Below are 13,511 nucleotides of genomic sequence, written 5' to 3' on the forward strand. Positions count from 1 at the left end.
TCATACTGACAGCTAGCCAGTAACAGCTGTCAGCCAAAGGAACAGTAAGTAAGGCTGTTACTAAATGTGTCTTTGAATAGTTTACCTTTAGTCAAGAGGGCTGGAGTTACCTGCCCGTATGCCGCAGATTTTAATGATTTTCCTCACTTCATGGTAGGTTATCTTTTCCATTTATTAATGTTGTTGTGATAAGCGCAGCCAGGGCAATCTCGTTTAGTAAGTAAGGCAGATAGCTAGCTAACGATAGCATACTTTGCTATTAGCATACACAAACGCTAGATCTGAATTATAGTTACTTTACGTAGATATATATACACAACATATACACATATAACCGTATGCTTTCAGTATGCCTACACCTTATCGATATACAGTGGAATAGTATCAGAGAGGACACATTTAAATGAAAACATGTAATCACTAACTATGCTAACATTAGCCTTACATTAATTGATTGGAAACTGTCATGATTTCTGTCACCACAATCATTTATAAAATTCACTCTTGCATTTTACTGGTCAGGTAAACATTACCGGGTACTTCCCGTTTTTATTTAGGTTCGAATAGATTTAAAATGTCAACAATGTCTATTATGGCAACGGCTTATTTGCTCATACTAACTTCCCCAGGCCAAAGACAATCCAGCGGTTTTCCTGATTTTTCGAACCGCCGTTGGAGACTCAGTTTGGGGCTGAAGTGCCTCCAACCTCCGTGCCTCTGTGAACCTGGAAGAGCAACGCCGCCTTGTGACCAGCATCCAACATGACAGGTGGGAAACGCCACACTAATAATCACCTGTACCATGTGTAAGGACGTAATTACGGCACTCCAAAAGTTCAATGTAGGACACTGCTGACGAAGTTGGATGAATACTAGTTGTATGAGCTGCCTGATCTCAAACCCCATGTGGAGACTGCTGATTGTGAAAATGTTCAGTGAGAGAAGCTTTGCCTCAGTGCTCTAGGTGTTGGTGTGGGTGCTGTGTCTAGTTTTGCAGTGTTATGTGTGAATTTGCACAGAAATATCACTCACCAGACATTTTGCCTGTGTTGGCATCTGCTGATAGATACATTCCTTGAACCTCAAACCCACTGACTGAATGGCTGTCCCACAGTGGCTCTCTCTCCACCCTCCTCTCTCTGTGTCTCCCTGTCCCTTTCACCCAGAGAGAGACTTTGGGTGGATAGTGAGTTCCATTGTGTCAGTGAGATGTTTATTAATGAGAGAGGAGCACACGCAGAGCAGAGCTGCTGTGGAAGGACTAATCGCTAATCTCTTCGTTAATACTTCAATCTGCCTATGAACCAAGATACATCACTAAGAAGCCTCGAGACAGGGACATACAGGCTGGTGGTTTGCAGGAAGTACATTTGGGAATTTGTTCCAGTGGGAAACTTTTAGAAGTGAAGTTTGAGTGGGCTTTTCTGTCCAGGTTTCCTTTGAGGATAAGTGTGTGTATGTGTCTAATGTTTATTGCGGCCAAACTGGGAAGTTGTGTATACATGTAAGTAAATATAGTATTGAATTGAGCTTTTCTATCGAGGAGTTGTAAAGTTGTTGGTTGTTAAATGTTCTGTTAGCGTTGATAAGCCAACTTTATTTTTTATAATAACCAGGGATTAAGGATTCTTTAGTCTGCTGCTTATTGTGTTGCATTTAGGTTTTTTCGGTTTTGTTTTTTGGAGGTTTTCTGTTTCTATAAAAGGAGTAGTGTGTGTCTGTGTGTGTGCGTGTTGGTTGTTGCATGTGTTTGCCTGCCATGCCCTTACCCGTGCCTGATGTCCCGGCCTCTCAGAGGCTGGCACTGGACTGTCGTACCCTTCTGGACCATCGCATTGGCAAGGGTGAGTGATAACACCGCTTCCTCTGTTCTCTCTCTGGCTCCTCCTCCGTCTCTTGAGTCGCTTGAACAAATAATTATTTCACTTAAAAGGTACTTTTCTCTATGTGTCTTTATGATGCTCAACAAAAATATGTCATGTTGCAAAAATAACTTAATGTTGGAGGTCGGATTTGCTATGAGCTGCCTCCTGTGTTGTATAATTGATTCAGCTTATTTTAACGATAGAAGAGGAAACTTAAACCCTTGAGCAAGCCAACATAAAAAGGGACACTGGCCGTGGTACACACAGGTTGCTGTTAAACAGTGCTGACTGGTTATAGGGACGTTTCATTCATTTCCAGTGTGTGTGTGTTAATGTTGACTTATTCATATAATCTAACACTGATGAAATCTCTGTTGGACAAGAACACTGTTTGTTTTTCCATCAGAATAAAAAGAGGCTTAATGCTCCTCAGGGAATATTGCTTATGAGCAACTAGAATTTCCGGCACGCAAGATCAAGGAAAACAAAGCTTGAATGTAAATGATTATGATGATTGATTTTTCAAGGGATATTCTACCGGAGTCCAGTTTTTAACGCAATAAAAGTTAAGTCCACAGTCTCATATATTATTAAAGAATCCCTAATAATAAGAGTATCATCAAGTAAGGAAAAACGGCTATGTATTTTTAATATGATTTTTATAAGGTAATATAATAAGATATAATATATGTTTTTTTATTAGCTCCCCAACTGAAAAGTATTTTCAGTCCTGATATGTAATTCAGTATTTTTTCTACTCTGATATCTGGAATAAAAAAACAAAAGAGTTGAGCAGTCATACTTTTAATTTCAATTTTCATTCATGTTTTAGAAGGACAATGCAGCATCACCAGGGTTATGGTTTCTCTGATTTTTTTGTGCATTAGAGCCAATAATGTGGAGGTCTGTGTTTGGTGTGTGCCCCAGTTTTCTGGTTATTTTGTGTAATGTGGACAAACACAGCCAGCTGCTGAACAGCATTGCATATATTTACTTTGGTTTTGGAAAATTAAAGTCAATAGTGAAATATTGGAAATGAAATAAAGAAGCGAGTCCCAGTAAAAATAGTTTAAATACTTTTGGTATAAGGCTAGTAAGAGGAAAAGACATTGTCTAAAAAGTGGCCTCTGCTTATAGGGAAAATTGAAAGTAAGTAGAGCCGGAAGCATGGGTGGATTAATGATGGAGATGAGGGAAAGGGTGATGCTGGCAGGGGGTGGAGAGAGGGAGAAAGGGAGATTGCGTGGGTGGGAGGTCTTCTCCCTTTCCATCCTTGTGCATATTTCTTTCTTATTCTCTCACCATCCGCCCCTTGTCTCTGTTTCTTTCTCTGCAATTGAGAAAAATGATCAGCAGTGAGGCGGGGGGGGTTTGTCTGTGTGTGCCTGCATGTGAAATCTGCACAGCCCCCTTCAGAAGGAGCGCTGTTGCAGAAGACGAACGGGAAAATCCAAGGTCATCACGGCACGCTTCTCTGACGTTGCCTTTCAGCCCCCTTCCGTGCGTGCCTGCGTGTGTGTAAGAGTGTCTGCACGGCAGGAAGAGTGTGTGTAATTCAGTGCATCGGTCCAAGCTCTGCACCAATCACGGTGCGCATTTTAGCTCCATGCACACGTGCAGGCATTTATACCAGAGTGAGCGATGTGTGTGTTTGTGTGCGTTTTCAGTGCCTCTTGGCACAGCAGTGTGTCCGTATGAGCTACTGAAGCTGCACTAAGAAAAAATTACCATCTGTAGGGAGAGAGTCCAACATCACGAAGGATGTACGGTAAGAATTGCAATCCTTCTTCCAGTGTGTATTTGATTAGGGCTGTGAGAGAATGTGAGTAATGTAAAGCATGCAGCGTTCAGCCAGTTTTCCTACATTCTACCGACACGTTTCCCCTTTCTTAGACTGCAACTGACTAAAAGCGCATTATATGCACTTGGACTTTTGAGAGGATACTGCTCTATTTACTATCAGTATTAGCTTACAAGGAGACACCGCTTTGGAGATGTTTATCTTTGGTACCGGAGACTTCTTTGGTCTGAACACTTTTTAATCAAATCACTTCCTTTGTTGTATTTGAAGTGATAACATGGTGTTCTCTACACCGCTCACTGTTGTGGTTTTACATGTTTTCTTATTGCCCTTTAATGTTTTTCACATTTATAAGCTGTTTTGTGTTGCACATGCTACATTCATACTTCCTTGAAAACAGTAAACATATTATAGGTGCTGTTAGAAGTTATCATTGTTGGTACTCTTTTGTAAAACCTTAAGATCATGTTAAAATGTGTTAGTGTTAGTGTTTACAGCCATGTTGTTTTATGTAGACATGTTGATATACGGTTCATGGATTAGTGCTAATTCAAAATGTAGTTAGCTTTGCTTGGAGTTTGCAGACTATTGATGGAAAAAGGCTTCGCTAAGCAGGCTAACCGTACAGACTGGAAGAACAAGCTCAGTTAGAGCGAGTGCGTGGCTGTGCTGAGCTCCTGTATGGAAATGTGGCTTTCTGGGCTTGAGTCCCTCATAGCCCAGTTTCAGTGCCTGCTTGACTGTGATTCATAGTGTGTCGGATCGGCCTTGTGTCATGAGGATTTGTTGGCAGCTGGGTCTGTACATCAGTATGTTGGTCGCATAATACCGGCCATGTTCACTTCCACCCACACTGGGTGGAGTGTGTGTGCTTTGAATCATACTTTCACATGGATTTATGATTGGAAATGATGTACTGTATATTCTCTGCGTGTAGCGCGTCTATAGCCTGAAGATACAGAAGGAGAGTGGGTAGATGGATGTTGTGGTAACACACGCAACACATTTGAATTGCTGTCATTATCTCCATGCCAGAGTGACAAAAATTCCCATTTCTTCCTCTATGTCACGCTTAATGCTGTCAGCCTCTCCTGCACGATACCCAGCTCCTCTCCTCAGCTCTACACAGCTCTCCCAAACTCATTGAGGGACAGCTTACGTGCATATTGGCTGGCTGTGGAATCAGCCTTGCTCATTATCCATTATTTGCTTACTCTCACCTCGACTCTTGTCTTTTTCCCGCTGCGTATTTACACATTCTTGCGTGAGCTCGGTGTGAATTTTGTGTTTAAAGATGTTTTGCCCGGCCTTGTTTGCTGATATAAAAATAGCAAGGTCTCTCCCCACCCTCTCCCTCTTATGTAATACTACCCCTGAAGGGCAACAGTCTTTATAACCATCAGAAGTGTCATGTATTATGCACAGGTGTATGAAGCATGTAGGTGGCCACAGGGTTTCTGCTCCTGTTTGTGTGCTTTCTGACTCAGGCCTGTAAAATCATCGCTCTGCATGAGCCCGGGTGAAGGTGATGTGTATTGATGGAGCTGTTGCTCTCTCTCTCTCTCACAGACACAACCACACAAACATACACACATAGCTCCTAAGTGTGTTTGATATGCTCCTTGGAGGACTATATTTGCCCTGTCTTATCAGCCACGTGACTTCTGGTACACCAGAGCAGCTCCAGGACAGCAAGACGTGCTACTTGTCACACACTCCTGTTTGTGTGTTATTGTAATAAGTTTGACTATCATATCATCTAGATACATTCTTTTTATTGTGTTCCCCAACGAAGCAGTAACTGTATTTACACTCAGGAAGTGTTTGTGTCAGAGTGTGGAGGATTTTCTAAATAATAAAGAAAGCAAAGACAGAGTATTCCTTTAAAAGTCCAACAAAAAGAAAGTAAATATATTATTTCTACATGTCTTTTGGAGCTATATCATTTCTTTGCCTCTCTTTCTTCTCACTTATGGATGCATTTCTTTCTCCCATCTCTCTCTCTCTTTCTCCCATCTCTCTCTCTTTCTCTCTTTCTCTCTCTCTCTCTCTCTCTCTCTCTCTCTCTCTCTCTCTCTCTCTCTCACCCTAATGTGGGAAGCGTTAAGCTGACATCCTGGGGGAAATGGAGAGTGTAATCTGTTAATGTACCAGCCCATTGTTACGGCTATAAAAACAGCATTGTGATTGGCTGGCTCCTTGCTATGGTGATCTGAAGGGTGGAGACCCCCACACGTATGCACACATACATCCATTCTGCGTGGATGTGTACCTTAGCATTCAATCAGTGTAACAAGTAAGAGACATCACAGTGGGCAAAGTTCCCCCGGGCTGCAGAGGGGTCCGCCTTCTCTTCATTATCGCGTCCTGTCTCCCAACAACAACCAGTAATTCACTGTTCCGTCCTACTCCATGATTGTGTGTGGGTTTATGTGCGAGTGTGTATTGAGTCGCTTGGTGCCCAGCCCCTAAATGTGTTCTCAGCCTGCCATGCAGAGTGGGTGGATGTCGTGAGACCCCCGTGTGTGTGTGTGTGTGTGTTTCTCACCGCTGCCATACAAGTTCTTGTCCACCCACCCTGCTGATCTCTCTTAGCTTTTTTTCCACTCTAACCCACCATCATTAACACAAGAAACACTTAACAACTCAAACACAACTCTGAAGTTCTACAGTGTGCTCTAGACGGGCCTTGAATCATTTCCAACAGAATCATGGTTTTGCAGCTCAAGCAGAGTATGTTAATGTTTACAGTTATGGCACTAGCTTTTTAGATTTGCAACAATTAATCAACTTGTCAATTGGAAATAAATTGACAGCTCGTAAAATTCAATATTCTTTAAGTCTTTTATCATGGGATCAAAATACAAATCACTGCTTTCAGCTTTGGTTTTAGGACTCTTTATGGACATAACGAGCAATTTGAAGACCTCACCTTTTGGCTTTTGTGATATATGATTGACTTTTGTCCCTATTTTTTTACTTTCTTTTATTCGATTCTTCAGCTTATCAAAACAACAGCAATGAACTAGTTGATAATGAAAATGATCATAAGTTGCAGTCCTATAGCATTTGTTGTTTTAGTGACCAGTGCCACTTACGCAACACATAACCTGTTTTTATCAAGCCTCTGAAAATGCAAAAACTTTACTGATGAATTGCCCTCTGTCCAATAAAAAACAGTTTAGAAAGAAAGTAATTGATATGGCATGCAACGGACTTATGAGCTGACAAACAAAAATGGAAGCCACTTAAAACTCATGCATTAAAGTACCTAGGAATAGAAATTGCTTAATGGAAAATGTGGATGCTTGCAGTGTGCCAAAGAGGGGACATAACATGTCAATTGCTACACCCACTCAGCTGTTGTGGATTTGAGGAACAATAGACCTAAAGGAGTGTTAAAAAAAACCAAACTTTTCTTATGCCATCTGACTCCTCCTCTTCTCTGTTGACAGAGAGGGCAAATCTGTGCTCGACAGAGAGGGCAGATCTGTGCCCGACAGAGAGGGCAGATCTGTGCCGGACAGAGGAGATGCAATAAGTAGCGCTAATCTGTGACTCACTCAGTGCATCACCGTCCACCTCCCCCGTCACACTCCCACCTCTGTCTGCTCTTCAGCCGCCTGTGTCTCTGTCACTCTTTGTACCCCACCCTTTCCTCTCCGCTCCTGGGACCCGCTTGCATTTTCATTAATTCATCGGCGACTCCTACACTCAGACCCCGGGCCAACACCAAGAGGATGAGAGACCGTGTGAGAGGCAAGTTCAGCGGGTGCAGGAGGAAGGGACAGAGGGAGGGGTGCAGAGGCCTCATTAGTATTTGAAGTGATGGAAGAGAGGGGAGCAGCAGCACTATGAATAGACGCTCTCAGAGATAAGCAAGAGTACCAGCAGAGCTCCTGCTGCGGAGTTCACAAGAACTTTCAGAGGCCTGGAAACAGAGAGGCTTTTAAGTGATTACGGCACTAAATATGCCTGTTACTCTATTGACGGGCTTTTCAAGGACGTCCTGCCTGTACCGGCTGCCCTACTCCTAAGTGTAGGTCAATGATAACATACCTGAAGGCCGGAGAGGAGCTGCTGGAGTGGCTGTGGCTCAGGAAGTAGAATCATCATGGGCTGGTGATTTGTCTTACTGTCCTCATGTGTCCTTGGGCACACCAGTCAGCCACGTATTGTATGTAGCTTGCTGCCGTTGTTAGTGTGTGAATTGGTGAGTTTGCTTTGGATAAAAAAGCCAACATTAGATACAGCCGGATGTGGGTGCTTTCAGATAGTAGCAGTTAGTTGCAGCGCTTTTTTATATGTTGTGTAGGTGCTTTGTACTGCGAGGGCAGAACATGTTGTGTGTGTTTGAGTTTTTTCTTCATCCTTTCCTTCGGTATGGATGCTATACTTGGTGTACATCTGCAGTTAAAACGAGCTCTTAAAGGGCCGGTATGTAGAATTTAGTTGGACCAATTGGAAAATGGTATTCATAACTTCATATCTGCGTTTTTTTTGTGTGTAAAATCCCCTGAGACTGAGAATAGTCGTGTTTCTGTTACCTTTGAATGAGCCCTTCATATCTGCATAGATAGCGGGTCCTCTATTTTTCACCGGGTCCTACAGTCCTCACAACAGTCAAACCAAACTCTGGCTCTAAATGGATCCTTTTGCACTTTTTAAAGCAAGGTTTAAATAAAGAATTAGTGTAATTGTCCTATGGGTGTAGTTATTAATGCATTTATTAATTTGGAATGATCCTTTTTTGTTGATTATATATGCATTATATACATGCTCATGGATGACAGATGGAAACTATCCTTGTGCTACATCTCCTGTGATACATGACTCTGTTTTGAATAAACCCAGTAATGAAACGAGACTGTATTCGACAGGAATCTGGGTTGTGTGTTTAGCAAAGTGTTGTTACAGCTGGGCTCAGCTCATCCGTTTGCTCTGGTGAGTCAGGCACATGGCAGCGTTTTGCTACAATCATCTGTGAAATGGGCATAATCGCTCCACTTTATACTGAGGAAAAATGAACTGTGTGATTTTGAGAACATGTTACACCTGTCTAACAGTCTGTGTGCTTCAGAGTGTGAACAGTGTTGATCAGCAGGCTTCTCTCTGGCTCTTTTGGTTGGTTGAAGCGTTCCTGTGCAATTATTTAGGTGCATTAAAAAGATCTAATGTGTAGTGGTGGTGTGACGACCCCAGGGAGAACCTGCCTCATGTTAGGTGTAGCACACTATGAGCCTGTACATGTCTGGTCAGTGTGCTCTCAGAATAGGTTTTCCTGCACCATCAGCAAAAAAAAATCTCCAATCTGTTTAACCACAAAGTAAAATAATGAATAATGAAACATTTTTCCTGTGGGAGAAGAGAAGGAAGGAAGCTGACGTTAGGAGGGAGGGAGGAAGGAAACAGAAGAATATGTTCCTTTGCAGATTGTTTTTCATTTGTCTTACATCAAATATCTCTATTGAAAGTATCAGGCTTTCAATCCCTTCATTAAACGTGACTGCATTGCTGTCAGCAAGATGACCTACTTTCTGTCATCAGCTTTCATATCTCCTAAACTCAAATAGGCTTCATTTGGTGTGAGCAGGGAAATGGTATTAGTTATCCTGAGCTGCAACAATGGTTGAACGGTGCATGTTTCAGCTTATATATTTATTTCCCTTTTTCTTCATTCTCTCAGTGTCTCCTTATGACTCACCACTGCTGAATTCCTCCGACCAATCACAATCCAGCTCTCCCCTTGGCTGCCTTGCTTGTCTTTTCTCCTCAATGCAAAGTCAGAGAAATCCCTCTTCACTGTGTTGCACTTTTATCTTGTAGCCTGTCTTGATTGCATTGATCGGAAGAGAGACTGTGTGTGTGTGTGTGTGTGTGTGTGTGTGCGTGTGCGTGTGTACGCATCATTTGAACCGCAATGTTGTGATTGTAATAGCCTTGTGACCACATTTCGTCAATATACGGCTCTTTCTCAAATGTATTTCCACAGCATTACAGTCACTCAGGCCAGGCGTCGGCTCATCAGAAGCTCAATGTTTTTGACCTGGTGATTTCTAAATTCCACATTTGGCATTCCTGCAGGGTATTTGACAATGCCGTGTTGTGGATGCCTGCTTTATTTTTGACCTGATTCAATTAAAGCTATTAATTGGAGCTCTGTCAGTTTGCATTATCCATCCACATTTAGCATCTCCTCTAGAAATACCCGGCCTTCTCTGCACGTTAGCCGGGTCATTTTATCCCGGCACTCTCCACAGGCTGGAAAAACCCCCGGCACTTAATACAATGAACGATGTGTACACTTATGTTAAAGTGTGCCCCTTTTAATAGGACCATAACAGCGCTGACGAGACGAGCCTGTTATCAGTTGTTGCTCATTAGCTTAGCAGTTATTATTTTATGAGCTGCAGCTGTGACTTCCTTAGCAACACATTATGGTTGTTAAGGCTACATTGTGTTACATTATTTTTCCTAATTCCTCGTTTAATCTTTATGCTTGATGACTTATTTTTATATAACTTCACTTTCCTCCACTACTTCAGTGGGGATACAGTATGTTAAGTCAGTATTTAACTCCCTACACACACACACACACACACACACACACACACACACACACACACACACACACACACACACACACTCACACAAATCTAGCACCTGACACTTTTTTTAACGCTTTTTTTACACAATCTTTTTTTTTCTATTACATTTTCTTTAATATATCTGTCCACATACTTTTGAAGTAACTGTTATTTTGAGTTTTTTGTATATATTGACAGTTGTTCTTTTATTGTATGCGTATATATATTTACGTATATACACACATTTGGATGTATATACATTTTTCTATATATATATATATTTGTATTCTTTTTACTTTAACGTTTTATACCTCGGGATTGTGGGAAAGTGTATTTCGATCTCTCTGCCTGTACACACAAACTAAACGATTGACAATAAAGTTGACTTTGGCTTTGAGTATGTAGTGTCTGCAATCGTGTGGCTGATTTAAACCGTACCTTATTATTTCTGGACTCGTTCATCTGCAACGGCTTACACAGGGCAGGGGAAAAGAAGGACGTGTTTGTTTGTTATTTTTCTTTGTTTTTATTGCTGCACAAGTCTAATCCCTCTCATCTCTTTTACGTCCTCAGGGGTTTGTGGTTGTTGCGGGGCGCTCAGGCCTCGCTACAAGAGACTGGTAGACAACATCTTTCCAGAAGACCCCGAGGTGAGAAGCTCAAGTGATTCTTTTTAATAATGCCTTTCTGAACCTAAATGGTGATTTTTAATGTGTCAAGTTGTGAACTCTCCTCTTTATTATCATATATATAAATGGTTTGCCTATTGCCAATGTTTTGATTTTTACGAGGAATACTGTCTCTGTATTAGTTTCGATAGCTCATCAGACAAAACATCGCTCAGAACACTTCAAATAGTAGCATAAATGGTGATGCTCTGTATCAGATTCAGCTTTCCATCTGTAGTCCCTGCCAGTTAAATATAAACGCAGTGTTATGATATTATCATTCAACTAGGAACAGTGGGCAGATGTGGTACGAAAGCATCACATATGAAACGATCTTTTTCAAAGCTGTTTTCTTTCTCTTCTGGTGTTTGAGCTCTGATACAGATGACTCATAAAGAGAATTCATTTGGGTGGAGAAGAAGCAGTTGATTTGTTGCAGAGGAAACTTTTCACAAGTGCCTCTTTGCTACTGCAGTAACCCACTTAACCAATCAGATGCCCGGCCAAAACTGCAGTATGCGGGACATTCAAGCAGACCTCATTTCCCTGTGTTGTGTGTGTTCATCTGCTCATTGTGCTCCCAAAACTGGCTCCAATCAGCTGTGGATGAGACTGTAACTATCGAATAATAAACCCATCTAATAACATTGACTCCCCATTGTATCCAACTGTGAGAACATGTGGGTGTGTTTTATTCACATTTGCTGTGCTTCTCCCAGATAATTGGTGGTAAGAAGCCTAAATATAGGCTATTTTCTCTGCATGTGTCAGAATGTCCCCACAGTAGGACACATTACTGGTCTAAACTGGAAAGAGACTATACTTTACTCTGTGAACACTAACAGACCCCTTCACTGTTTTTCCACACAACTCAAACATAGACAAAAAAAATCAATCCTCTTTTCAAACTGCAGGCTGCAGTGTTTTATGGACAGCTGCAGTATTCTGGCTGTGTGATCGCAGATGGATTTCCAGCTACAGGGTGTTTCAGATAAGGAATCAGAGCTTTTGCCCTGTGCTGACCTCCGAAATAACTCTCTGAATTGAGGAATAGACCCGTTTTCACATCCACATTTTGAAAGCATGAGGGCTGGAGGATATGATTGCTTCAGTTTCAGGGCGCTGCTGTTGTGCATGTGTCATGGCTCACGGCAAAACTTGACAACTGTGTTTAATGAAAGTAGTAACACCTGTGTCTTTTTATATAACAAGTCATAATTTAGCTCACAGATCCCGTGCTGAGGGTTAGGGTTGTAATTGCTTGGCATGTTGCCCAATGCCCATGTATAACAGTTATTATTTTTAAAGACACTAAGCCTTACAAAGCTACATACAGAATACTTAAAGGGCACAACTCTGACCAGTTCCCATGTCTCCAACACGTAACAGTCCTAAAGAAAATCATTTAAAAAAGAGTTTATCCATCATTCTGTTTGCTTTCGGGGGTTGACTGCGTGTTTTGGCTCTTGAATGTAAACTAGATCTCAATGGACTGTAAAATATTTTAGCTCTCTCCCCCGCCTGACCAAGCTGAAGAGCAGTGAAGTAGGTCAAGGGCTGGAGTGGGAGGTGAAACTTTGTGAACTAGTTACACTCTTTCAACTATATTTTTGAGGAGGAGTGCAGACTTCAGTACACACATTAACAGCTCAGATTTGTTCAAGGAATAGAAAATGTATTCTCTCTCAGTGGAAGCAAACACATGTGTCTTAACCAGTTGCTTCTTTAAAAGCCAGTACCACATAGTATCAAAACATCTTCACTTTTACCTGATGACAATCCTTTTTGCATCGGATGTTGACAAGGCACAGCCCTAGTGGACGTGCCAGCTTCCTGTTAATCGCGTTTGCCTCCTTTGTCCCGAGAGTGACTGTATTCTCATTTTTTGTGAACTACTCTTTAAGGATTCTAAACTGTCAAACTTATTCTTTGTCTGGTTTTCGCCCCTTCTCCCTCCATCGCCCTCACAGGATGGTCTGGTGAAGGCCAACATGGAGAAGCTGACGTTCTACGCCCTGTCAGCTCCAGAGAAGCTGGACCGTATCGGAGCCTACCTGTCTGAGAGACTGTCGAGGGATGTGGCCCGACACAGATACGGGTGAGCATCCTCTGTCAAGGATCACGCAGCCTTTCAAAAAACATCATGGCTGTGTCTGCCTGGACATTTTGTATAGCATTTATCCTCTGCCACACATTAAACTTGAAGCTATTAGATATAACTCCTTCTAAGAAATGGAGGTTGTCTATGAATTCATAAGAAAAGTGGTGCATGGAATTGCCTTGCATCAGAGAGATTAACTCTGACAGGGTCTAAGATGCTTTAAAAATCTGAATTAGATGACCTGTCTAATAGTATACAGTTATCATATCTCCCACATAACAACTCTGTAGAGAGCTGTACAATTATGCCATTGCATTTATACCAAATATATGTGTTCTTGTTCTTGAACCTTTTCTGCGCTCTAATGACTGCTGTAAAAGGAGCAAGCGGTCATGTTTCTGTACGGTCAACGGTTATTTCTCTGTACACTCTGTACCTCCTCTAAATGCCACAGAAGTTGTCGTCTTTATGACCCGTGACTAGGACTGG

The 13,511-nt window shown here is 41.9% G+C and overlaps 1 protein-coding gene across 1 annotated transcript in view; it reads left to right on the forward strand.

Moving 5' to 3' along the window:
• Positions 1–1,255: 1,255 nt before the first annotated feature.
• Positions 1,256–13,511, forward strand: part of LOC134876827 (protein EFR3 homolog B-like) — a 29,952-nt gene continuing 17,696 nt past the window's right edge. Inside the window, 3 exon segments of the mRNA XM_063902001.1 lie at positions 1,256–1,844; positions 10,827–10,903; positions 12,892–13,019. Of these exon segments, the coding sequence (XP_063758071.1) occupies positions 1,745–1,844; positions 10,827–10,903; positions 12,892–13,019 (305 nt within the window). The 5' untranslated portion in view covers positions 1,256–1,744.

This window comes from Eleginops maclovinus, chromosome 15 (assembly GCF_036324505.1).
Source record: "Eleginops maclovinus isolate JMC-PN-2008 ecotype Puerto Natales chromosome 15, JC_Emac_rtc_rv5, whole genome shotgun sequence".
NCBI classification, from domain to species: Eukaryota; Metazoa; Chordata; class Actinopteri; order Perciformes; family Eleginopidae; genus Eleginops; species Eleginops maclovinus.